The following is a 27085-nucleotide window of genomic DNA, read 5'->3' on the forward strand; positions in this document are numbered from 1 at the left end:
AATCTCACAATGTTAGTTACAGAGAAATGACAAAGGGTTGGGGGTAGTAATTACACAGAGGTGTGATTGAATATTGTCATAACAATAAACAGATGCAAAGTCCTTCCTTTAGGGAAAGTTCTAGGGGATTTACCCAAGGACAAAATTTCATCTAAGGGCTCAGCACTTCAAATTACTAGGAGATCCACCCAGAGGCAGGATTTCATCTAAGGGTGTACTGTTTTCTCCTTTCCTAAGCCAATAATCCACTCAAACAATCATATTAAATTTACTTCTTACTAATATTTCTAGTCATTTTGTATGAACACAATAAGAGATATATTAAGCTTAAAGGGTGGCTCTTCCTGGGGACATCTCACTATATATCCCAGACCACAGTCTTCAGGCCAGGTTAGTCTTTCCTAACCTCAGCAGGATCCTTATTCAGTTACTTCTTTCTGGGTCATGACAGAGTTTGTGCCATTACTGTGCACACAAGACAACATTCTACCTGCTGTGCGTACAAGACAACACTCTACTACTGCTCCAGCCCCTCATTTAACCTTTTTGGGGGGATACTGGTGGGGAATCATTTGCTTTTCTCCATTTGAAACCTGAATGTCACGGAATATAATCTGCTTTCTGCCTTCTTGCTTTGTTCTCAAGTTTTGGGGTGGGGACATGGTTACATGTCCTTGGTGAATTCTATAGGTAGAGAAAACCATGGACACAGTTAGGCTTTCTATGTGCTCATAATGAGCGCTGTCAACTCTGGGTATAAGTCTCCGAGCCTTTCATCATGACATTGCATCTTGGCTAGATCTTGGAGAGAAGCTGGTGGATTTCTGGTTAACTTCATTGTATACTGATCCAAAAGGAATAGCAACGAATGGACTTTTGTTAAGGGGATTGGGCAAACTGGCTCGGAAAGCACTTTCTTCTCCAAGTGTTGGGTCCCCAGGGAGTACTATCAGAGTTGTTTCCCAGGATGGACCGACTTACTCATCCATCCAAACACCCAGCCAGCGAGCCAGCCAGCCAGCAAGTAACTCCAAAGCACTCATCTATCTACCTACCCACTCATCTGTTCATCCATTCATCCGTTCACCCACCCATACATGCCCCCCGCAAGTAACTCCCTGAGTTATGGGCTCACCCATCCATCCATCCTTCTATCCTTCTTTCCACCCTTCCACCCACCCATCTATTCATCCAACCATCCTTCCACCACCCCTCCACCCTTGCACCCTCCCCAAGTAACTCCCCGAATTACCCGTCGGGCCCTCCATTCATCCGTCCGTCCGTCCTTCCACTCCTCAGCAGGTACCTCCCGAGTGCGCCCCTGCGGGGTCACGTGGGTGCCGCAGCGGTGGGCAGAGCGGGTTGGGCCGTGTTGCGGGGAACCGGAGAACCCTCCTCCGTGCCAGGTCCGCGCAGCCCTCCGAACGCCCAACCTGCCCCGGGCCGCGTCTCGGACCGTCTCGACTTCCCGGCTCCCCAGCCCCTGGGGGGCGGCGGCGGCGGCGCGGGGCGACCCGCGGCGGCCGGGGAGCCCCCGGAGGGCGGAGGAGCGGGCGGCGGCGCGGGGACCCGGCGGCTCCCGCCCTCGCCGGCGCCGTGGCCCCCACGTGACGGGAAGCGGCGGCCCAGCCGGGAGCCGCGGCGGAGCGCGGGGCGGCGGGGCCCAGGCCGCGGGGCGGCGCGGGGCGCGGGCGCCGGTGAGTGCGGCCGCGGGGGGCGCGGGCGGTGCGGACGCGGCGGCGCGTGCGCGCGCGGGTCGGGGTGGGGGGGGGGGGGTTGCCCGGGGCCGCGCTCTGGATTTGCTGGGTTCGGGGGCTCCGGCACCACCGCGCCCGCCGGGGCAGCTTCGGCCGGCCAGGACCCGGGGCCCCTGGTTCCGTCGCGGTCCGGGACGTTCCCAGGCGCTCCCGGGACGCCGGAGCCCCGAGGCGGGCGACGCTGGGGCCCGCGAGTGGCGCCGGTTCCCGGGGTCGGACCGGGCTGAAGGTGTCCGCGGGGAAGTGCTGGGGACTGGCCGGCGGCTCCCGGGAGGTTCAAAGGCTGGACTCCGCCCCATGCCTTCGCTCCTCTCCCGGGGTTGCTGCCCCGACACCCAGAGTCGGGGGTTCGCCACGCGGGCTGGTGGTGGGTCCGCTCCGCGCGCGGGTTGCCCCACGCGGAGGGAGTGACAGCCAAGGCCGCGAGTGCGCGCGGGCAGCGAGCGAGCGGGCGGGCGGCGACCACCCCGACAGCCACCGCGACTGCCACCGAGGGGCCGGCCGGCTGGCCGGCGCAGCCCGGACGGGAGGGGACGGCCGAGCCGCGCTTCCCCTTCCTGCCTCGTCCAGTTTCTGCCTCCCAAGTCAGCCTCTGGGTAGCCTTGGCCTGGCCCCGGGGGATAGCTTGAGACGCACTCCTGGGACCTGTGCACTGTGCAGACCTGCAGCACCCTCCACCTGTGCTCCCCTGGGTGAGACCTGTGCCACTCAATCCTGCTGTTCCCCCGCTGCCTGTGTTCCCCAACCTGTCCTCTGGGACTTGTGTTCCTGGAGACCTGCAGCCCTCATCTGTGTCCACCACGCTGTGACCTCCGCCCCCCCCCCCAAACACACACACACACACACCTGTGCCCCCTGAAACCTGTGCCCTGCAGGGACCTGTGTTCGCCCCCAGACCTGCGGCCCTAACCCACCTCTGTGCCCCACCAACCTCTCCCACCTGTGCCCTGCTGGGACCAGTAGTGCCTTGGATTAGCTTTGAACCTGTCACTTCCTACCTGAACTCAGGCATTCTGCATCGTCCCTTCCTCAGTCTCAAGAGGGCAAGGCCACTCCTAAAGAAGTCTGTGTCCTTTTTTGGAGGGGGGTGGATTGTGATGGCAGGCCACCTTCAGTGCTCCTCACTCAGAGATCACTCGTGGTGGGGCTCAGAGGATCATATGGGGTACCGGGGATCCAACTCAGGTCTGCCACTTGCAAGGCAAGTACCTTTGATCTGGCCCAGTGTGTACAATCTGATAAGATAAGGTCCATTTGGCACTGAGTAGGTGCTTGATAACTGTTGTGGGTGGAGAGGTTGGATCACAACCAAGAGGCTTAGGGGTCACCCCTGGCTGTACTCTGGGTACCATATGCACTGGAAGCAAACCTGGGTTGGTCCCATGCAAGGCAAAGGCCCTAAACCCTATACTGCTTCTCTGGCCTGACGTATCAGTAATAAATACAAATAGAGGTTGTAGAGTTCTGTCTCTTGCAACTCTGAGCATAATGACTTTATGCTCAAGTAATTGTGACTTGGTGAAACTTGATTTTAGCTCATCCTTGGTTCTGAGGACCACTTTGCTGCACACATCACACTTCACGTTGCATAAAGAAATGTCAAAAGGCACAAACTGCTTTCACCTTCAGCCACTCTTCCTTCTCTCCCCACTGTGGCCTGCTTCCTCTGCTGGAGTTGGGAGAGAGGCCCTAGCATTGCTTTCTGCCTCTGCCTAACTCACCAGTTGCAGGAGCTTGCAAGGGGTCTAGTCTACCCTGAGACAATGCCAGGTGATAATTGGAAGAGCACAGAACTCATTGTTTTAAAAATCCTATGCTTGGGGCTAGAGTGATAGGGGTAGAGTGTTTGCCTTGCAGCAGCCAACCCAGGTTTGATTCCCAGCATCCCATACAGTCCCCCGAGTACCACCAGGAGTAATTCCTGAGTGCTTGAGTCAGGAGTAACCCCTGTGCATTGCCAGGTGTGACCCAAAAAGAAAAAAAAATGTTGTGTTTTTTAAACAATAAAAAATAAAAATGCTACATTTATGTAAACTCAGTTTGCAGCTAATGTACCTGTTAGGAAAAGAATAGAATTGATATGGCATATTCTTTTTTTTTTTAATTTTTATTAGTGAGACACCATGAGGTACAGTTGTAGACTTACAAATTTTTGTGCTTGGGTTTCAATTATACAATGATCAAATACCCATCCCTCCACCAGTGCCCATTTCCCACCACCACGGATCCCAGTATCCCTCCCACCCCCCAAACCCCCCTCATCCCACCCTGCCTCTGTGGCAGGGCATTCCCTTTTGTTCTCTTTCGCCTTTTGGGTGTTGTGGTTTGCAAAAGAGGCAATGAGTGGCAATCATGTTTGGTCTATAGTCTACTTTCAGCATATTCTTTTTTGCACATGTTTGGTCTATAGTCTACTTTCAGCATATTCTTTTTTGCTAATATTAAAAATTTGTAATCCTTTATAGAAACAAAAGGAAATCTTACTTTCTGGATTAGACTTCTTCATCTTGGTCTGAATCCAGTCCTCATTAGAAATACATTAAAGTCATCATTTACGGCAGCCAGGTGTTTGGATGCTGAAGATAATTTGGTGCATTCTTTACAACTCACCTCGTCTGTGACAATGCTGACCCATTTTTCTTTATTAAAAATCACATAGCAACTAAATTAATGCAGAAATAATGACTTAATTTGGGACTACCCAAAATGAACTTAAGTGCATTAGAGTAGTTATTGAGGTAGTTGTGAAACCTTGAGGATGATTGAAGAGTTGTGGGGATTGGGTGGGGGAGGGGGCGTCTTTCGCTACAGAGCTCAGGACTCTAAACTTAGGGATTAGTGCAAAACCATTTCTGGTGCCACAGATCAAATTGGAACCAGCCACATGCAAGGCAAGCACTTTCCCTCTGATATTGTCTTTCATGTCCTCAAACTTGGAATCTAACAAATTTGGAATCAAGATGTTACCGTGAATCAAGATGCTGTTGAGAAAATGAAAGATTCAGGAAAAGCAGTACTTAGCCGCCAGTAGGCACTTGAAAACTCTTTACGCCCATTTGAGGGTCCAGTGTAAAGATACTGTAAAGGAGGTGCATAAGACCCCACAGTTCTGTCCTAGTCCTCTTCCACCTCCCTTCCCCTCTCCAGATCTCTTCAATTATAACTGAGGATATTGCTGTAATAGACTAGATGCACGTACACTATACAGACACACACATATTCACCTTGTATGTGTATGTCTATGTGCATGCATATTTCAATAATTTTGATTAGTTGCACTGGAAAAGGCTTATCAACTATGAATTGTTACATATAGATATGTATCAGGATACTATCAAGCTGGCAAGTTAGATGTTAGGTCTTAGCTGTCTTTAATTTTTCCACACTCCTCCCTGTAAGTTTGAGATAGTTGACATGGGTTATTATATGTAACCCATGTCGTGTTCCATCTCTACTAGATGAGTGTGCAGACGGTAGCGTCCCGTGACTATCAGGTAGTGCCCTCTTTCTCCAAAAAGGAAAGTCTTTGTGCCAAGTTAGTGAGTTTGTTCTTATTTCTGGCAGGATTAAGATATAGTTGATGGCTGTGCGAACCGAGAGGCACTGTAGGGTCCTTATACCCCAAAAGTTTCCAAAAAGTTTCCTAAAAGTGACACTTGATGTCACAGAGAGGGGCCTAATCCTCTTTCGATAATATTACTGGGTTCATAACAAAATGTGAAACCTGGTGATTCAGTATCAGATTCACCAAGGCAGTGCTGACCTGAACCCTGACTGGGGAGAACCATTTATACATGGCAGATGCATTTCAGATGCGTTTCAGAGAAGCCAAGGGGGTGAGGTGAGCTGCCTCCTGTATCTCAGTGCAGGAAGGAAGGTCCTGCATGCCTGGGCTGAGGAGGAGCCTAGCAGGCTGCTGAGTCCAGGCCTCACTCAGAGCTGAATTCCAACAGGGTCTCGGGTCCCACTTGCCTGCATCGGTAAAATGGGAAAGCCACAGCCTTGGGGTTAGCCACAGTACACCCCCAAGTGATGAGTCGGGGACAAGTGGAGTTATGTAGACCCACAGTGCACGTCTTCCATGTGTTTCTCTGGCCAGAAGGAACCGTGTCACCTACTGTTGGAGAATGATGATTGCTGGGTTGAGTGGTGGAGCATGTGCCTTCTACGTGTGAGCCCCAAATTCCATCTCCAGCACCCTCTACACTGTCAGGTGTGACCCTACATGTCCCTACATGACCCTAGATGTCTGTCTGTGTCTAGCGGTAAAGATCACTGAGCCTTCTAGAAGAATCTAGTTCTGTCTGTTTCTGATCAGAAATCTTCTTACACTTTCTCTTTGATCTCGCACTGTAGACATGCCTATATCCAGATAAGTGTCTGCCTCAGACTTTGCTCTTATTCTTCCTTGTCACTTTATTTTTTTTCCTCATTAGCTTTTTGGGTCACACCTGGCGATGCACAGGGGACACTTCTGGCTCTGCACTTGGGAATTACTCCTGGTTGTGCTCAGGGGACCATATGGGATGCTGGAGATTGAACCCGGGTCAGCTGCGTGCAAGGCAAACACCGTATGGGATGCTGGGGATCAAACCCGGGTTGGCCACGTGCAAAGCACACACCCTATGGGAAGCTGGGGATCGAACCCGGGTTGGCCGCGTGCAAGGCAAACACCCTATGGGATGCTGGGGATCGAACCCAGGTCAGCTGCGTGCAAGGCAAACACCCTACTGCTGTGCTATCACTCCAGCCTCATGGTTTTTGTTTTTGAAAACCTGACCTTACCAAAGTTTAGTATAGAAAATAAGAGGGGATTAAGATAATGATTAATACCACGTGTGGTGTGGCTTTGTTTTGGGGGGTGTGGCCACACCCAGCCGTGCTTATAGATCACTCCTAGCTGAGCTCTGGGGACTGTACATGGTATCAGAGATCTAACTGGGTTGGCCGCATACAATTAAGGCGCCTTCCTTGCAGTGCTCTCTCTCTGGCTTTACGCCAGACCTAAGCTGATGGGAAATTAAAAGTGGGAAGCTTCGTAGAAGCTGAGGGAAAGGTACAGAGATGCAAGCTGACAGGAAGGGTCAGGCTCAGTCCCCAAAGGCCACTTCCTCCTGTAGGGTCCTCCACCTGGAATGGGGATTTGAGGGGAATTACCTCTCAGACTCTGTTAATGTGGATACAGTATAAGCAAAGTAGAAGATTTAGTTGAGAAATTCTAAGCAGTCAGCTTTTCACACAATGAAATTTTAAACATGACCCTTCTTGAGAATTCTGTACCAGATTTATTCACAGGAAGGTTCACCACCTAGTTCCAGGGTAAGCTGGATTGGGTAAATGGATTTCATGGACACACAATGTATTTTAAACCAGTACTCGTATTTGTAATGATAGGATATTATGCAGTTCATTTAAAACACCACCCCAGTTTAAGAAGCAGAACAGGATTAATAATTAATAATCCTTGGAATCTACTCTATGCCAGTTCTGAACCAGTGTTATCCTTTTTGGATTCATGCAGGTTCTTTGCGCACTTAAAATATATCATCCTCCTATACATGGTTGCAACCCTGAAAGCTGTGCTGGTTGGGTTTTCCTACTTGGGGGTCTTACAAGCCCTTACTCAGTATTTAAGTTTAGCAGCTTTCGCCACTTGGTTTTGGAGGCAGTTTGGCTGCTATTTAGTGCTGCATCCTGTTGAGGAAATTTGAATTGTTTCCAATTTCCCTGTCTTGAACAAGATTGCTGTGTTCTTGCTTACACCCCGGTGACTGTACATTCTGTAGGACAGTTGTCTAGAAGCAGGATCCCCAGCTTAGGAATGCCAAGGCCTTCCTTATTCAACTTCTGTGTTCGTGTACGGAATTCAGTGCACGAATGGTTTTTGGCAGTGTGGATGCTTCTACCAGTAGCACAGTTTTCATTGTTCCACGTTCTTGTAAACAGTGATCCTAAGCCTTCAGATGTTTTGTCAATGAATTCTCATTGTTCTCACTTATTATTTGTGATTCCAGATTATTAGCCAGGCTGAACATTCTTTCCTTCTCATCTTTCTATTAGATTTGTTAGTTTCTTATTTTTATTCAATCTCCTGCATAATCCAAGTACTTCTTTCTTTCTTTCTTTCTTTCTTTCTTTCTTTCTTCTTTCAGTTTTTCCTCTCTAGGCTTATGTTTTATAATGTATCTTATTATAATAAATCTATTTTGTTATGAAATATACATTTTATGATAGTCATTTACTATATATATTATATACATATATATCCTATTGGGTAGAGCAATAGCACAGCAGGTAGGGCGTTTGCCTTGCATGTGGCTCACCCAGATTTGATTCCTCCATCCCTCTCGAGCCCAGCAAGCTACCAAGAGTATCCCACCTACATGGCAGAGCCTGGCAAGCTCCCCGTGACGTATCTGATATGCCAAAAACAGTAACAAGTCTCACAATGGAGACAATTACTGGTGCCTGCAGGAGCAAATCAGTGAACAATTGGAGGACAGTGCTACAGTGCAGTGCTATTGGCTTATGTCTTATTTTAATTTTGTTACCTTCGTTTGTTTGGGGACCACACCCAGCAGTACCTAGGGCTTACTTCTCTTTCTGAGCTCAGAGATCACTCCTGGAGGGCTCGGCACACCAGTATGGAGTGCTGGGGATGAACTCTGGTCATCTGCATTCAAGGCAAGTGCCCTACCCACTGTACTATCACTTTGGGCCCCTAATACTTCTCATGTTTGTGTCTAGAAGTGTATGTTTAGTACGGTTTGTCGGTACCTTGGCTGTTTTTTTTTTGTTTGTTTGTTTTGTTTTTTTCTTTGGATCACACCCAGCAGTGGTCGGGGCTGATTCCTGGCTCAGCTCTCAGGGGGCCATATATGGTGCCAGGATCCAACCAGGCTAGACAAGCCCTCCTCACTGTTCATTGCTCAGGCTGCACCTTGATTTTGTTTTGGGAGTTCTCTCCTGGCAGGGCTCAGGGCACCATATGTGTTCCTGAGAATTGTAGACGATGTTCGGCACAAGGATCTTAATACCTGTGCTCTTTCTCTGGCCCTGTATAGTCTTAATATGGTGAAAAAGATTGACTGGTATCTTTATTTCAACCCTTAGCATATAATGCTTTGTATTAATGATTGTTTACTTTTCAAGTCTTATGACTTTAACGAGATTGGAAGACTCATGGGAAATAGAACATCTCTGTAACTTTGTTTTTCACGCCTGGAGATGCTTAGTGTTCTCTTTATTTATGTTGTTAATCACAGATCTTTCCTTGAGAACATGTGCATTTTGTGATTTTTTGAGAAAACATTAAAATGTTTGCTCTTTAAATTAGAGCTGTGCTCATTTAAAAAAATTTAGACACCATAACTTTTAATCCAGTTAATAGAGTTTAAGGTATAGCCATATTTTAATAATGCAGTTCTACATTCTAAATCAGTTGCTGGTTTGTTTTGTTTTGGGGTCCACACCCAGCAGTGCTCAGGGGTTACCCCGGCATGATGCACAGGGGACCATCTGCAATGTTGGGCATTGAACCCAGCAAGTAAGGGTCCATCTGCCCATTGAACTGCCTCTCCAACTTGCTAGATTCATTTGAAATCCTAGATGCAGTGTGAATCGTGCAATAACAGAAATGTCAAGTTTATTATTCTCGCTTACTCACTTTGGGGCTTCACCCAACAGTGCCTGGGGGTCTACGGTGGCTCTGTGTGGGAGTTACTTCTAGAGGCGCACAGACCATGTGGTACTGGAGATCGAATTGGTATTGGCCACAGGCAAGAAAAGTGCCTTGGACCCTGAACTATAAAATCCTATGATTTTACAACTATTTTTAGTGGGGTTTTGTTTTGTTTTGTTTTCAAGGAGGAGCGGGGAACATCCCCAGCAGTGTTCAGGGCTTACTCCTGGCTCTGTGCTCAGGGACCTGGGTTCTAACCAGGGTCAGCTGCAGGCAGGCAAGCTCCTTACTCACTTGCTAGCTCTCCCGCCCATGGTACTATTTTAGAATTTCTTTGAATTCAGACCTTTGGTATTTGTTCTTTTAGGAATCCCTTTGAAACACATGGCTTCTTTGTTCTGTTTTTTTTTTCCCCCTTAACTTTCATTTCAGAAATCCTATCTTTTATCATACAGTCGATATGCAGGTTACTTCATATGCTCTCTCTTGTTTTATTTCATTGAGTTTGGTTCTTTTTATTATTATCAATTGCTGTTATTGTCTCTTAGATGAGAATTTCATTTTGGCCAAGTGTATTTTTCAAATTTTATTGAGTTTTTTTTTTAAAGTTTTCTTTTTAGTTCGTTGAGTTACTTCAAAGTAACTATTTTGAATTCTTTATTAACTAGATCACAAATTTCTTGTCTTTGAGCTTGGTGTGTGAGAATTCTTTTTTTTTTTTCTCTTTCCGATGTTCTGTTTCCTTTATGTTTTATGCTCCTGCTTTCTCATTTGCTGTAATAGACACCTGGGTTGGTCTTTGCTGGTTGCCCTTTATATATGGTAGTCTGACAGTGTTTCTCTGCATAGGGCACGCTTGCTCCACTCATTGGCTCCCTCTTGTGGCATTATTCCTAAGCTTTTGCGTTACTGGGGGTGATTTCATCTTACCTGGAAACTTCTCTTCTGCCTTCCAGAAGGTGGTGCTATAGCTCTAGTTTGAGCTTGATCCACTGCCGCACAAGGCAGCCTGTTTTCTGCGTGTTCCCCTTTCCTGCAGGACCTCTGTGTAACTGTACATGCATATAAGTGGGCACAGAGCCGGCCTGAGAGTTCTGGGGTGGGCTTAGCACCTGAAACTGGTAGTGGAGCACTTGAAGCTTTTCTGCAGCACTGACCTCTTCCCTGTGATAGCTGGAGCTGCCTCTTTCCCTGTTTTCCTCCCCAGCATGACATGCTCCTACAGGCTTCGGGGACCACATTTCTGGGGATTGAACCCCGGTTGCCTCACACAAGGCAAGTGCCTTATCTGATCTATTCTTGCTCTGGCCACAATGCACATTTTATTTTATTTTATTTTTTATTTATTTGCTTTTTGGGTCACACCCAGCAAGGCTCAGGGGTTCCTCCTGGCTTTGCACTCAGGAATTACTCCTGGCGGTGCTTGGGTGACCGTATGGGATGCTGGGAATCGAACCCGGGTCAGCTGCGTGCAAGGCAGACACTCTACCCACTGTACTATAGCTCCAGCCCTGCCAATGCACATTTTAAATAGTAGAATCCTTTTCTCCTGCTATTTCAGAAGGTGGCCTTGCCTGATGCAGGAAAGAAGAGGTATTTCACTGATTTCCTTTCAGACTCGGCTGTATCAGAGCTTGCCTGTCCCTCTGTGGGTCTTACTCAGTGGAGTTTAAAGGGAAAATGTGTTTCCTTGAATTGGCTTGACCCTGGGGATGAGGTGCCAGTGTTTTGAGAAAGGTTTGTGTCAGGGATTGAAGCTGACACACCTTCTTCATGTGTCTCCCCTGAGTCATCACCACTTTCCAAGCAGCCCCCGGGGGAAGTGGACACGTATTGATTGTGACAGTGATGACTTCATCCCCACCCTCTGCCTTTATTGTTGCTACTGACTACATGGGGTGCCTACATGCTTGGTTGGGGGCGGGGGGCAGGGGGAGGCTGCTTGTGCTCATGGTAATAGGGGTCCGCACACCTGGCGGAGTTACTTGCTCACTCCTTTCCACACTTTAGTGCAGGTTCCCTCCAGGGGCTGGGTGTGCTGGTCATGGTGGGTGCGTGCATGTGCTTGGTTGAGATGCAAGAAGTTCCTTAAAAGCAGCTGCTGGGATGCTCTGAGCACTTGCCAGGTGGTAGAAGTGCTGCAGAGGGAACTTGCAACGTTGGGTTTACAAGGCAGGCACTTTCTCTGGGTGCCATCCTCAAGTCCCTCCCTTGCTCTTTGTTATTTTAATTTTATTTCTCTTTCTGATTGGGAGACACACCTGGCGATGCGATGCCCGATGCCCGGGGCTCACTCCTGACTCTGTGCTTAGGGATCACCCCTGGCAGGACTCACAGGGGACCATATGGTGTGCTGGGAATCGAACCTGGTTGGCTGCGTGCAAGATAAGAGCCCTCCCCGCTGTACAATTGCCCCTTTCCACTTAGTTAACGGTGCCAGGTGCCCTCCCCACTGCGGAACCCACACGTTTTAACTGCCCCACTTCTGCTCCGCCTTGACCGACTCCTCTCTTTCTTGGCCACAGATCTTCGAGCAGGCAGGATGACCACCAAGGCCTTCACGCTGGTCCCTGCAGTGGAGCGGGAGCTGCTGATGGGCGACAAGGAGCGAGTGAACATCGAGTGCGTGGAATGCTGCGGCAAGAACCTCTACGTGGGCACCAGCGATGGCTTCATCGTCCACTTTCTGCTGGAGGAGCAGCCGCAGCCCGCGGGCACGGCCACCTTCACGGCCACCAGGCAGCTGCGCCGGCACCTGGGTTCCAGGAAGCCGGTGGAGGAGCTGCGGGCAGCGTCGGCCCTCAGCCGGCTGCTGGTGCTCTGCGAGAGCTGCATCACGCTGCTGCACATGACGAGCCTGGAGCCCGTGCCCTCGGGAGCCCGCATCAAGGGGGCGGTGGCCTTCTCGCTGAACGAGAACCCCGTGAGTGGGGACCCCTTCTGCGTGGAGGTCTGCATCATCTCCACCAAGCGCAGGACCATCCAGCTCTTCCTGGTGTACGAGGACCGCGTGCAGATCGTCAGGGAGGTGCCCACCCCCGAGCAGCCCGTGGCCGTGGCTGTGGACGGCCACTTCTTGTGCCTGGCCCTGACCACCCAGTACATCATCCTCAACTATAGCACAGGCACCTCGCAGGACCTGTTCCCCTACTGCAGTGAGGAGAAGCGCCCCATTGTTAAGCGGATTGGGCGACAGGAGTTCCTGCTGGCGGGCCCTGGGGGGTTAGGTGAGTAGAGACCTCCTCCGTATGGCTGGACAGAGGCGTAGCTGTGGGGACAGGGCTTGCTGAGATGGCAGTAGCTTGCTTTGTGCATGGCATTTAACAGAACAAAGGTAGGACCATCATAGAATGAGTTTGATTTGGGGCTAAGGATACATCAGGAGAAAATAAGTTCATCTGTGCACATGTAAAATGGGTAGGAACTTCTTTCAGTGGGAAGATGGGGGATAGGGTCAGACCCAGGAGTGCCCAGGGCTTACTCCTCCTGGCTCTGTGCTTCAGGGATCATTCCTGGCAGGGCTCAGAGGACCATTTGGGGTGCCAGGATCAAACCCAGGTCAGCTCTATGCAAGGCAAGTGCCTTATCTCAGACCGTCTGGGAACTTAGCAGAGTTTCCAGTGTTGGTAGGTTTGTCAGTTGATTGTGACTGGTAATCATTCATTTTGTTTATTGGTTTTGTTTTTTGAGCCACTCCCAACAATGCCCATGGCTTATTTTTTGGCTCTGTGCTCAGGCATCCCAACTGGTGATGCTCAGGGGTCCATATGCGGTGTCAGCCACCTGTGAGGCTGAGGTCCCTGCTATATAGTCTCTCCAGCCCCTGAAAGAGTCTTGCCCACTAGTTTCCTCCCACTGAAAAATATCCCCGAAGTTCCTTGGCTGATTTTGTATGTCTTGACAAGTTCCCGTTTCCATTTCGCTGCTCTCCAACCTTGGAAAATGTGGGTATGGGCATCCCCTTTCCAGAGGGGGCTTTCCCAAGCCGTGTGTAGGTGGCCCAGAGACCCTGCTGATGATTCTTGGGCAAGGGAGCCAGTGATGGAAAGTGAGGGCCCGTGGATGTGCTTCAGGGATTACGGGGGCCAAGTGGTGTCACAACCTTCAGTGCTCAGGGGACCATATTGTGCTAGGGTTGGAAATGGGATTGATCACATGCAGGGCAAGCAGTTTAACCTCTGTAATGTCTCCAGTCCTCCCCCTCCTCTCCCTTCTCTCCCTTCCTCTTCCTCTTCTGCTTCCCCCCCCCCCCACTCCCTCCCAATACTGGGGTCAAATCCAAGACCTTCCACATGCAAGGCAAGCATTCTCCCACTGAACTACATTCCTGACCCTGGGCATCTCATTTTAAAATGATGGATGCACACACATTTATGATAAAAATTCGGTATAGCGGCATTCTCCCTTGCACGTGGCCGACCTGGGTTTGATTCCCAACATCCCATATGGTCCCCCGAACACCGCCAGGAGTAGTTTCTGAGTGCAGAGTCAGGAGTAACCCCTGTGCATCGCCGGGTGTGACCCAAAAAGAAAAGAAAAAAAAATCAGGCTGTGTTGGTTAGTGCACCATCCTGATATTCATTCACTCCCTCTTCCTTTTTTCTTAGAGGACTTTTAGAGCAAAATGGGGTGAGAAGTACAGAGTTTCTCCACACCATTCCCCTCCCCCCAGCCCACACATCATAACCTCCCTTGTCACTAGTGCCCTGCACCAGCGTGGACATCTCTAGTAGTCTGCAAACTTGATGGATCCATCACATCACAGCCCAAGTTCATCATTTATAGTAGAGGTCACTCTTGGTGCTGTACGTTCCCGGTGCCTGTGGTATTTGGTGAGAGTGCATCATCACTGAGGTATCTCACAGAGGACTTCCACAGCCCACAAAGGCCTGTTCATCCTTCCCAGGGGTTTGCTCTCTGCAGCCAGGATTCCTTCCCCTATTCCTTTCTGTGGTCACGTGTTAGATTCCATCCCGCACTTAGCAATTTGCACACACGTTTCCTCCATCTCTTTCCATGTCTCGAAAGGTCAGATTTTTACTTTCGGGAAAACAACAAAAAAGCCCAAAATAGGATCACAACTGCCTTTTCAATAAAAGTAATAATAATAAAAAAAAAATAATATTCTGGGGCCAGAAAGATGGCTGCAGCAGGTCAAATGCTTGCCTTCCATGATCCAACCTGAATTTCATCTCTGGCACTACATAGCTCATAGAGTCCCACCAGAAATGATCCCTGAGAGAAGGCCAGAGCGGTAGTAGAGCAGGTAAAGTGCTTGCCTTGCAGGCAGCCAACCCAGGTTCAATCCCCAGCCCTCCATGAGGTCCCCTGAGCCTGCCAGGAATGAGGAAGCTAATTCTCTTTGCAAAGCCTGAGTTACTCTCTGAGGCTTCTTCACCAGTCCAGCACAGTGTTTGCCCTTCTTGAAAGTACCTGTAGGAGGAGGTGGCGGGTGGCTGTTTTGTGTGCTAGCCCTTTTTCAGAGAACAGCCTGTCATTAATGCCCAGCTCCCCGGGCTGTGTTTGTAGGCATGTTTGCCACCGTGGCTGGAATATCTCAGCGTGCGCCCGTGCGCTGGTCAGAGAATGTGATCGGGGCAGCCATCTGTTTCCCGTACGTCATAGCCCTGGACAACGAATTCATCACAGTCCACAGCATGCTGGACCAGCAGCAGAAGCAGACCCTGCCCTTCAAGGAAGGCCACATTCTACAGGATTTCGAAGGTACTCATTTAGGGAGAAACTGTAGCCTAGTTCCTGGGTTCTGTTTAAGTAATGATACTTCTTTATTGAAGATTCACAAGGAACTGGGCTTTATGCTCAGCATACAATATTCAGAGATTGGCCAGGAATATGGCAGTGAAGAGCATGCTTTGCATGCATGAGACCTGAGTTTGAGCTCTGGTACTGCAAAAAAAAAACAAAAAAGATTGTAATGGTATTATGTTCTGGTGTACTTTGGGGGCTCAAGGTTAATGGGGAGATAGACACTTAATAGACACCGCAATATAAGGGTTTGAGAGAAGTGGAATAAGATCACTTGAGAGAATAGAGGAAGATGTATTTCCTAGAATTGTCCTTCAGCAGTTACTGAATATTTGAGCAGGATTTTTAAGGAGTGGAAGTTGGCCTAACAATTGAAATGTGAAAACCTTCAGGGAGGGAGAAAAGGTGCGTTCCAGTCTGCTCAGAGGAAACTGTGAGCTTCAGGCCACAGAGTAGTTTATTGTGACTGTAGCAGGTAGTGTGTGTGTGTGTGTGTGTGTGTGTGTGTGTGTGTGTGTGTGTGGTGGTGTGAGAGACTGCCGCAACCGGGGTAGGTCAGAAAACTCCCTCTTGTGTTCCATAGCGAGCTCACTAGAGTTTAATTCCACTTTTCCCAAATTTTACTATTAACATTTTCAAATGGACTAAGAAGTAGAAAGAACATCAGAGTAAGGCACCATGTACCCTTCATCTTGATTCAGCACCAGTTTACATTTTGCCAAACCATTTGTTTTTTTTTAATTAATTAATTAATTAATTTATTTATTGAATCACCGTGGGAAAGGTTACAAAGCTTTCAGGTTTAGGTCTCAGTCATGCAAATATCAAACACATTTCCCTTTACCAATACTTATTTTTTACCATGAAGAACCCCAATAAAATCCCACCCCCCACCCCTCCCAGTCCCTGTGGGGCAGATGAATTCTAGTTAACACTCTATCTGCTTTGATTAGATTCATTGTTTCAATAAAAGATTCACCACTATTATTTAGAGTTTACCCCTCCCCCCCAAATCAGACATGCTGAAAAAGCATTGTGAAGTGATTTGCTTTCTACAGCTGGGTTCAAGAATTAAATGTTGGTTTTGGATTTCTGCTATTTTACTTATTGACCCTGGAAGTATTTCTACTGAAAGTCAGATAGTTAAGAAATTGGTTTCTGTGCTCTGGAGTCGTGGCCGTGCTGGAGAGCCACTAGTGGGGGGCAACTGGTGGCCTCGGTAGGGCATGAAGGACGGACCGAAACGCCCCCCTTCCCATGAGGTTTTAGTCTCCCCCACTCCCCCGGCTCATACCTGCTGTCCACAAGGCTCCCATGCGGCCGCCATCTTTCTTTCCAGAGAGGAGAAGGCGACTGGGGCAACACCCTTTCCCCTCCGGACAAACATGATGGCCTGGATTAACGCATAGTCTGTTCACTTTTCTGATCCAAGCTGCCGGATTCTGCATTAAGTCCTTGTGCTTCTGGGGCCGTGGCCGTGCTGGAGAGCAGCTCGCGGGGGGCAACTGGTGACCTCGGTAGGGCGTGAAGGACGGACTGGAACGCCCCCCTTCCCATGAGGTTTTAGTCGCCCCCACACCCCCGGCTCATACCTGCTGTCCACAAGGCTCCCATGTGGCCGCCATCTTTCTTTCCAGAGGGAGGAGGGCGGAAGGGACCAACACCCTTTCCCCTCCAGCAGACTTGATTTGCCAAACCATTTGAAAGTAAGTAGACATCTTGTCTGAAATACTCAAGATTAAGGACCATGTAAGGTTTGTCCTTTTTTTGTAAAAATTTTGGGGCTCACCAAATTGTGCTCAAGGATCACTCCTGACAGGGCTTGGGGGACCATATGAAGTGCTGGGGATTGAACCCAAGTCAATTCCTGTGTTTTCCACAGCTTAGATAAGGAACTCAATTATTCTGCTGCTGTTTAGATTTCTCCAGTGGTCCGAAGAATGCTGGCTGGAATATTTCCCCAAAGCCAGGATCAGATCTCTATCTCTGTCATGTATTCACCATTTTTGTAACTTAGCTCACTGGATATTGCCTTCCTGCTTTAGATGATGGGCTTCAGCGCACCCCAACTCCCAGGCTTTCCATGAAGTGCACTGGTGGGCACCCCGACACAGATGCCGAGGAGAATATTTATTTGTCGTAGGGTTAGTGTGCTGTGGGCTATGAGGGCTAGCCAAAGGCATGTGCAGACTGGTGGCATGTACCTGCCCTTAGTGGGAACAAGGTGGCGTGGGAGCTTCCTGAAAAGGGGACATCTGTGCCTCTCAGGGACACAGTCTTATATGGGTGGGAGGGAAGCTACTTTGGCTTGATCTAGAGGGTCATGTAGCTGGAAGAGCAGAAAGGAAAAGGCGCAGCCAGGACCTTAGCAAGGAAGACACTTGGTGGCTCTGCCCCCGGGATGCAGGGAGTCCGGGGAGGAAGTGAGGGCTCCAGGGTTGGAGGAGGGCGGAGGATGCAGGGCAGGGTTGACGGGAGCTAGAAAGAGAAGATTCTCCCACTGTTCCTGCAGCGGGCCACGGCTCACACCAAGCCTCCATCTTGAAGCATCATGGAGGATTGAGCCTGGTGCCACCACTCGTTCCTGACAACTTGTACGGATGCTGGCACTGGGCATCTCTCCCACCGGGTATGGGGTGGTGCCACTGTGATTGGCCTTGGGCATCGCCAGCCCGAGTGAATTTCCCTGAGACACTTTCCTGTTTGGAGGACTTCTTAGGTTTAGAGAACAGTTATGAATGCCCCACACTTAGTTGCCTCTATTCTTTGTTGTTTTTTTCAAATGCACCTCTCTCTTTCTCTCTCTATCTCCCTCTCTTTCTCTCCTCCCCACTCTCTTTTCTCTCTCTCTCTCTCATTTAGTCATGGTGATTTACAAGATGGTAATGGATTTTGGTACATGTAGTATGCATGTAGTGCATGGAGCGATAGCACAGCAGTAGGGCATTTGCCTTTCCTGTAGCCGGCCCAGCCAAGCCAGGTTCAATTCCTCCACCCCTCTCAGAGAGCCCCACAAGCTACCGAGTGTATCTCGCCTGCACGACAGAGCCTGGCAAGCTACCCGTGACGTATACAATATGCCAAATACAGTAACAACAAGTCTCACAATGGAGACATTACTGGGTCCGCTCGAGCAACTTGATGAACAACGGGAGGACAGTGATAGGATAGTGACAATGACAGTAGTATTCCAGTTCCAGCTCCACCATCTGTGTCAGCCTCCCTTCCGTGACCCAGAGTACCCACCTTTAAAAGAATACTAAATTCTTTTAATATTTTTGATTGACTTATTATAGTTTGGATCACAGGTTTCGATATACACAGTTATATCTCACCTATCTACTACTAGAAAGATGCTTCCCTTTTTAGACCATTACTGTGGACTGGATTTGGGGTTCTTCCTGTAATTGCAAGATGCCCTAAAGCATGTACCACCAGGAAACTAGAGAGAATACAGGTGTATTGTTCCCAAAGCCTGAATTTATGTGGTGTGCGTGAACTTCAGTGAGAGCAACGCAAGGCACAAGGAGAGGGGTGGATGTGTGTGTGTGTGTGTGTGTGTGTGTAACATGTATATGCATGTCTTTGTGCTTATTGGGGGAATTCATGGATTCTGAGGGCAGTGTAGGGTATCCACACCCACTCTTTAATGGTAAACCCAAGTTCTAAGAATAGAATTTAAAGCTGGGGAAGAAAGTCTAAAGACGGGAAAAGAAGTCACATTATTCTCAACTTCTGGCTTAGCTAGATCAAGCAGAATCTTTTATAAAGCAGGTGTCTGGAGTGAGGGAAAGGCAGTGTGCTGGGGGAGACCTCGGGACCACGCTTAAGCTGGGCTCTGGCACTGCCCCTCTTGGGGCTGCTGCAGGCACTCCCCTTTGGCCATTAGGTCACCAGAAGACTTGGCTGTATTCAAGGAGCTCAGAGGCCTATGAGGGATGAGTGGAGCTTTGGCTGGTGGGCAACTGTGAAATCTCTTTTATAGCTCAGAATTCTTTTTTTTTTCCTTGCACCATGGTCTACAATGCTGTTAATGGTAGGATCTCTTGCATAAGTCATTCTAGCACCACACCATCTACTAGAGCATCCGCTTCCCTCCACCATTGTCCCAGTGTCCCCCAACAGAATTCCTTTTTTTTTTTTTTTTTTGCTTTTTGCTTTTTGCGTCACACCCATCGATGCACAGGGGTTACTCCTGGCTCTGCAGTCAGGGTTTCTCCTGGCGGTGCTTGGGGGACCATATGGGATGCAGGGAATCAAACCCAGGTCGGTCGTGTGCAAGGCAAACACCCTACCCACTGTGCTGTTACTCCAGCCACCCCCACAACAAAATTCTTAATTTACATAAATTAACATGGAAGAGCAAGCCAAGGATCTGGGTAATAATTTGTATTGATCATTCTGTGTGGGCTGCAGCGATAGCACAGCGGGTAGGGCGTTTGCCTTGCACCGGGTCAACCCAGGTTCAATTCCTTCATCCCTCTCAGAGAGCCTGGCAAGCTACCGAGAGTATCCCGCCCACACAGCAGAGCCTGGCAAGCTCCCCATGGCATATTCGATATGCCAAAAACAGTAACAACAAGTCTCACAATGAAGACATTATTGGTGCCCACTCGAGCAAATCGATGAACAGTGGGAGGACACTATCAGTAACAGTAACAGATCATTCTGTGTATTTGAGCTCTACAACCACACTGACCTCTAGAGACTGTCTACTGAGTCTGAATTCTACCAGCTGTTTTAAATTTTAAAGGACACAAACAGGGGCTGGAGTGATAGCACAGCAGGTAGGGTGTTTGCCTTGCATGTGGCCGACCCAGGTTCGATTCCCTGCTGGGAATCCCATATGGTCCCCTGTATAATACAAAAAGGATGGGCAAGGGGACAGCAACGGCCTATCTCTCCCACTGCCCACGTTCGGTAGTCTCAAGCCGTTTCCCCACTCCAGGGAGGTCTATGGCAATGGTCAGGCAAAGGAAGGAAACGAGGGATAAACTGGTTGGTCTTAGGAGCAGTTTATTACATGGAAGAAATGTATGTCATGGAGACCTCAGGAGTCCTCAAGCACGTGCACCTTTGTTCTCTCAGCTTCTGTCCTCAGACCCATCTTCCCAGGTTCTCTGATGCACCTGTCCCACAGAGAGCCCTGAAATCTCCCTTATATAGATCATAGTACCTCTAAAGGGCGCAATATAGTGATGTCATCAAAAGGAGTTACAGAAAGAACATTGAGGCAAAACATACATTGTTTCTTTACAACCACAGGCCAGTAATCTTGGCCTCACCTTTTACAAGCTACAAGCACTTGGATTAGCACATCAAAGACCAGTCTGCTAGAGCTTGGAATCTACATCTCCAAGATCAGCCTGCCTGGAGCCAGGCATCTACATCCCCAGGATCAGGCCTGGCTTAGCACCTGAGATCTGCTTACCTAAGACCAGCTAGGTTCCTGTGACATAAGGGAAACTGTCTCAGTATACTGAAATCGTTTACTGAAGGCAGTTTGAAGGGGAGAAAAGTTCAGTCTTATCCAAGCTAGTCAGGACATACAGGAAAACTGCTTCTAGGACAGATTCTCATTTAGTAGATCAACCCACCCTAGAACAGATTTCCCTGGATGTGTTTCTCCTCTCCTTGTCCGACCAACATATAAGCATACATAATATAAATCATTTTGTATGGACACAGTAAGAAATACTTTAAGCTTATAGAATTGCTCTCCCAGGGCCATCTCCATCTCAGACTGCAGTGCTCAGGCCAGATATCCTTCCTATTCTTAGCAGCAGGGTCCTAGTCTCGTCATTACTTTTGGTTCATGACAGCATTTGCCTATGATCAAACTCTTAACCTACAGTTAAGAATCGTGGCACCTTGGCCTGGCCCATCGCGATGCCAGGGTAGCACATAACTTACCAGCTTGCCCTGGTTCCATCCAGTCCCACGTCGGGACCCTGCTCTTGGAGTGCTAGGAAGTGAGGGCAACTGAGCCTTACGTTAAGAAGGCAGATGCCCAGGAGTGAATAATATTCAAGGCCAATAAAATCCTAAGTTATAAGGCATAATATTAATTGTATTCCTGTATCTATACAAAAAAGACATTGTATTAAAATAAACTATTCAAAAGACATAAGGAGAGGAGAAAGGCAATATTAACTTGCAGTACAAGTTCAGTGTCCTAGAAGGATGAGACCTTACAAATTGGTTGGGGAAGAGAGCATAGAAGTGGTTATAGACAAACAAAGGAATGGGAGTGACTTGGGAGTACTGTGATGGGTGCAACCTGATAAACCTAAGCTCCTTGTACTCCAACAGTCCCCTGGGTACCGCCAGGAGTAACCCCTGAGCATTGCCAGGTGTGATCCAAAAAGCAAAAAAAAAAAAAAAAAAGGACACAAACATTTTCAAACATTTTATATGTTATAGTAAGTGTAATGTGTATGATAGTTGAAGTAGAGTATGATAATGTATTGTACTTGTGGGAACTGCTGTTTCCTATCGGAGGAAGAATAGGGAGTAAAGTCACGAATAATCTCTGGGCAACAGGTGATAAAGTCTCTCTGCAGACCAGGTGACCATCCTCTTTGGGGTGAGCAATGAATCTCCTTGGGGAGACTCGTCCTCTCTTCCTTGCTGATGGCGTTATATCTCTCCCCAGGAAGAGTGATTGTCACCACGAGTAAAGGAGTTTACATCTTGGTTCCATTACCTCTGGAGATGCAAATCCAGGATCTCCTCGCCAACCGGAGAGTGGAGGAGGCGCTGGTGTTAGCCAAAGGAGCTCGGAGGAACATCCCAAAAGAGAAGTTTCAGGTTTGTAACCCACAGGGGTAGGAATTCCCTGTAGCCACCAGATAGACAGCTATGGGTCTTCTTCCCTGTAGGCCCTTCCAGATCACCTGGGTCTGCTGCCAAAGCTCCTTGCTCATCTCCACCATGCAGATTAATGAACAGTGCAGAATGGCAGAGCAGCTGGGCTGCCGGTACAGATTCATCAAGGCAGAGGCAGATAGGAACCCCCCAATCTGGTCTCATTCTGCCAGTATAGAGTTGAGTTCTGAATGGGCTTATTCAGTACACCTTCAGAGACATTCCTTATAACTGAAAAGAGGAGTATTTGGTTCAACTGTTTCCTTAGAATCTGTATTTGCCTTGAGGAGGTGGGATTAAATAGTCTCTATTCACATTATGTCCATGAAAGGCTTTGCTGGCTATGCAGATAGGAGCTTCCTGATATTGCAGTAACCCATCTCTGTTTCTTTAGGAGAGAACTTTCAATGCACTCCAAAAATAATGACTTTGATTTGGTCGGTATAATGGGTATAGTTGATGCAGAAGTCACAAATTAGCTATATGTCTGATGAAATCAAGTTCCTTAAGAATTGCTACATGGGGCTGGAGCAATAGAACAGCAGGTAGGGTGTTTGCCTTGCACGCAGCTAACCCAAGTTCAATTCCCAGCATCCCATATGGTCCCCTGAGCACCGCCAGGAGTAATTCCTGAGTGCAGAGCCAGGAGTAACCCCTTAAGCATCACTGGGTGTGACCCAAAAAGCAAAAAAAAAAAGAATTTCTACATAGGGGCTGTTGCCATAGTGCACCTGGTAGAGTGCTTGCCTTGCATGCTGCCGACTGTGGTTCCATCCCCAGCATCCCTTATGGTCCCCTTAGCCCACCAGGAGTGATTTCTGAGTGCAGAGCCAGGAGTAACCCCTGAGCATCACCAGGAGTCACCCAAAAACAAAACCAACAATTGCTACATGGTGCCGTTAGATTAGTTCAGAATGCTCTATGTGTTAGAGAGTGAAATACCATGATACTGGTCTATTGTGCTTCTTATAGACATCCAAATTAGTCATTCAAAGTTCTCATATGTGGTCAGATAGTATAGCACATAAGGCATTTGCCTTGCACCTGCCTGATCCAAGTTTGATCCCAAGCACTCCCCTATGGTCCCCCAAGTCCCACCAGGAGAGAACCTTGGACACAGAGCCAGCAGTAAATCCTGAGTACCACCAGCTGTGATAGAGAAGCTAACCAACCAAAGAAAAGTGGTCATGAAGTAAGGATCCTCTTGATTGTTCCTGGAAGCTCAGATTTTTACGGTATTATGTGATGATTGTGGAATAAGATCACTCATTTTTTTTTATTTAATCACAGTGATAAACACATTTATAAAGTTGTTCACGATTGGATTTCAGCATATAATGTTCCAATACCCGTCCTTCACCAGTGTACTTTTCCCACCACCACTGGTCCCAGTTTCCCTCCCGCCCTCCTTCCTCCCCGCCGCCTGCCACTATTTCTTTTGGGCCTTCTGGTTGGCAATACAGATAATGAAAGGTTATCAGGTGTATCCCTTTACTTTCAACACTCGGTTCCTGTCCAAAATGAGCATTTCCAACTATTATTGTCATGCCGGTCCCTTCTCTGTCCTAACTACCCTTTGCCCCCCGCACACTTGTGGCAAGCATCCAGCCATTGACCAGTCCTCCTGGACCCTGTTTACCCTACCCTCACCTTATAAGTCTCATACTATAGATATGGGCTGGAGCGATTGCAAAGCAGTAGGGTATTTGCCTTGCACACAGCCGGCAGGGCCTACCCGGGTTCGATTCTTCTGCCCCTCTTGGAGAGCCCAGCAAGTTAAAAAAGCCTCACTTATTTTGTGCCACAGAACAGATTCTGCAGGTGGAAGAGACAGGAAGAATGATCTGCCCTTATGGAGTATGAGAGTGTCTCTGCATTTCAGTACTAATCTTGAAAGCAAACACACACACCCACTCTTGACATTCAGCAGAATAGCAAAAGCACAAATAAAAAGCTCTGTCACTTGGAGGCTCTCTCTCACCTGAGAGCTCTAAACTCTGCAAGGCTCTGATTGTTCCCTGGGGATGTGGCCACACCAGCAAGGGCCCAGCTCAGACATTTTGCACCCTTGCACCCTTCTTTCTCCACTGTCGAAAATGGGCTCCCCGGGGCTCAACATCCATGGATTTGGTACCCACACACCTGCATGGCTATTGCCGCCCAGGTGCCCCTTCCTTGTCCACGCGCCATGTGTGCTCTTCAGCCTTCTCTCCTGACCCTGACCTTGCCTTTTCTTTCTGAGCATCAGTGTGCAGAGTTGTGTTGAGTTGCCATCTTTTTCGCTAACCACCATCTCTGTGGGGACTTTCAGTCTGTTTCCCTTGTTTTTGAGTCACATGCAGTGATGCTCAGTGGTTACTCCTGGCTCCGCACTCAGGAATTACTCCCGGCGGTGCTCGGGGGACTATATAGGATGCTGGGGATTGAACCCAGGTCAGACCCGTGCAAGGCAAATGCCCGCCCTGCTCTACCATCGCTCTGCTCCTCAACCTGTTTTTCCCTGCAGGTCATGTACAGACGGATCCTGCAGCAGGCGGGCTTCATACAGTTCGCACAGCTTCAGTTTCTGGAAGCCAAAGAGCTCTTCAGGTAATTTGAGGTGGTGGCAGCAAAACTCCACATGTCCCTCTGGAAAAATGGCCCTTTCAACTCCGACGTGGGCTTGGCCAGGGCTGCCTAGGCTGGGCTGGTCGGATTGAGGGTGGGAAGCAGGTGCCAGCAGCAGGCCCCACCCTGTTCATTTATCCAGCCTATGTCGTGAGGCAACCCTCTAGGCAGTGCCATGCTCCTGCGTGGACTCTCCCCACCTCCCCCTCTCTCTTTCCCCCCTGTTTCCTCTCTCTCTCCCACTATCTCTTCCTTTCTCTCCATCTCCCCTCTCTCCTCCTTTCTCTCTTCCTATCTCTTCTCTCTCTCCCCCTCTCTTTCCCGTCTTATCTCTTACCTCCTCTCTCTCCTCTTCTCTCTCTCCCCCTCCTCTTTCTCTTGCTGTCTCTCCCCTCCTCTCTCTCCCCACTTCTCTCTCTCCCCCTCCTTTTTCTCATTCTCTCTCTCCCTCTCCCTCTCCCTCTCTCTCCCTCTCCATCTCTCTCCCTCTCCATCTCGCTCTCTCTCTGCTTCATCTGGTTTGACCCTGTAATTGCAGAAGCGGCCAGCTTGACGTCCGGGAGCTGATCTCTCTCTACCCCTTCCTGTTGCCCACCTCCTCTTCATTCACACGGTCTCACCCGCCTCTCCACGAGTATGCAGACCTCAACCAGCTGACCCAGGGGGACCAGGAGAAGGTGGCCAAGTGCAAGCGCTTCCTCATGAGCTACCTGAACGAAGTCCGCAGCACGGAGGGCGCCAACGGCTATAAGGAGGACGTGGACACGGCCTTACTCAAGCTCTACGCCGAGGCGGACCACGACAGCCTGCTGGACCTGCTGGTCACCGAGAACTCCTGCCTGCTGAGCGACAGTGCCGCCTGGCTGGAGAAGCACCGCAAGTGAGTGTTGCCCCATGCCTGGGTTGGGCCCGGGGAATAGCGGTGTTCCCAACACCGACCCGGGATCACAGTAGCAGCTCAGTGGCCCCCAGCTGCTGGTTCACCCCAGGCTGTAGACTTCGTGGTCATCTGGGCATACTCCCCAGGCAACAGGCACAAAGGGACACCCTCACTGCTGGTCGTGGGCTTAGCATGAGCACAGGGTTACTTCTCTTCCTCCAGATCACGCCCAGGTTTCTCCCTCAGACTCCGCCCCCGGTGAGGTACCCTGGCAGGGCCCTGCGTAATTGTGTGGGTACGTAGACAGAAGGGCAGCGTCTTGGAGCTGCTGTTCAGAGGTCAGGGCTGAAGCTCTGCCTCATCGTGTGGTCAAATGGGCCACTGCGTCCCCTGCACAGGCCTGGGGCCTTGTCACCCTGGGGAGGCCGTCCAGGGACCTGGTGCTTTCAGTGCATTGGAGCTGGCAGATCCCTAATGTCCATTTGGCACTGCTGTCCTTTGTGAGTGATCTGTGTGCAAGGCCAGGGGCGTGCGTGCCTCCTAGTCCTGCAGAGCTGTCAGTGGTTCAGCTGCTGGCTACTGTTCATGTGAACGTGTCAGGATAGCACCCCTGGGAAGAGTGCACTGTGGGCAGTGTTGGCATTTATGGGTGTTTCCTTTGGCATTTTCAGTGGGAAGGGAGTTAATGATGTTTTGGACCCGGAAGATACACAGAGGCTCTGTGGTAGTGTTAGGGGGCAAGGGGTGGGAGGTGGGGTGGAGGTGGAGGGGTTCAGGCTGGAGGAGGTGGAGGGCAGAGAATCCATGTAGCTTTCTGGAAGGCTAAGGAAGGCAGGAGGCTTCCCAGTAGGAGTGACTATTTTTTAATCTGCTTTGGGTTGGTTGGGTTTGGTTTTCGGGGGGGGCCACACCCAGAGCTTACTCCTGGCTCTGCTCCCAGGGATCATTCCTGGTGAGACTCAGGGCACCCAAGGGGATAATCAGGATGAAACCCAGCTTTGGCTGTGTGCAAGGCAAATATCCTGCCCACTGTAGCTTGATTCTGACCTTCCCCAGAACCCGCATAGCCACCCGGAGGTGGCAATAGGGTGGGGTAGTGTGGAGTTGGTGACAGGACCCACAATGCTGGCTATCCTTGTAGGTGGGGGGCTGGGAAGCAGAAGCCCAGAGTCCTGTTGTCCATGTCAACAAAGCCCAGGCTGGAAACGTCGGCCTGGAGCCCAAGCTCCTGCCTAGACTCAACAGCTTTGTTTGCTGCGGTGGCCAAATGCTGCTGACTTCCATGCCCAGGCAGGTCCCTTCCCTCTCTTTCCATCAGGTGCTGAACCGCCTTCCTGCCACAGGCATCCTTAAAATGCCTTGTCCGAGTCGCAGGGTTGCTAAGCTGCAGAAGTAGACGTCGGATTAATATTCATAGCAAGTTGGGGCTGGAGAGATAGCACAGCGGGTAGGGCGTTTGCCTTGCACGTGGCAGACCCAGGTTCGATTCCCAGCATCCCATATGGTCCCCTGAGCACCGCCAGGAGT

General features: G+C 49.4%; 1 protein-coding gene across 1 annotated transcript in view; it reads left to right on the forward strand.

Annotated features, from left to right (window-relative positions):
- Window positions 1–1617: 1617 nt before the first annotated feature.
- Window positions 1618–27085, forward strand: part of TGFBRAP1 (transforming growth factor beta receptor associated protein 1) — a 37605-nt gene continuing 12137 nt past the window's right edge. The window contains exons 1-6 of the mRNA XM_056124417.1: window positions 1618–1697; window positions 11964–12665; window positions 14968–15162; window positions 21860–22014; window positions 24578–24660; window positions 25217–25558. Coding sequence (XP_055980392.1) covers window positions 11981–12665; window positions 14968–15162; window positions 21860–22014; window positions 24578–24660; window positions 25217–25558 — 1460 coding nt within the window. The 5' untranslated portion in view covers window positions 1618–1697; window positions 11964–11980. The remainder of the gene's footprint in view (window positions 1698–11963; window positions 12666–14967; window positions 15163–21859; window positions 22015–24577; window positions 24661–25216; window positions 25559–27085) is intronic.

This window comes from Sorex fumeus, unplaced genomic scaffold (assembly GCF_029834395.1).
Source record: "Sorex fumeus unplaced genomic scaffold, SorFum_2.1 ptg000006l, whole genome shotgun sequence".
Taxonomy (NCBI): domain Eukaryota; kingdom Metazoa; phylum Chordata; class Mammalia; order Eulipotyphla; family Soricidae; genus Sorex; species Sorex fumeus.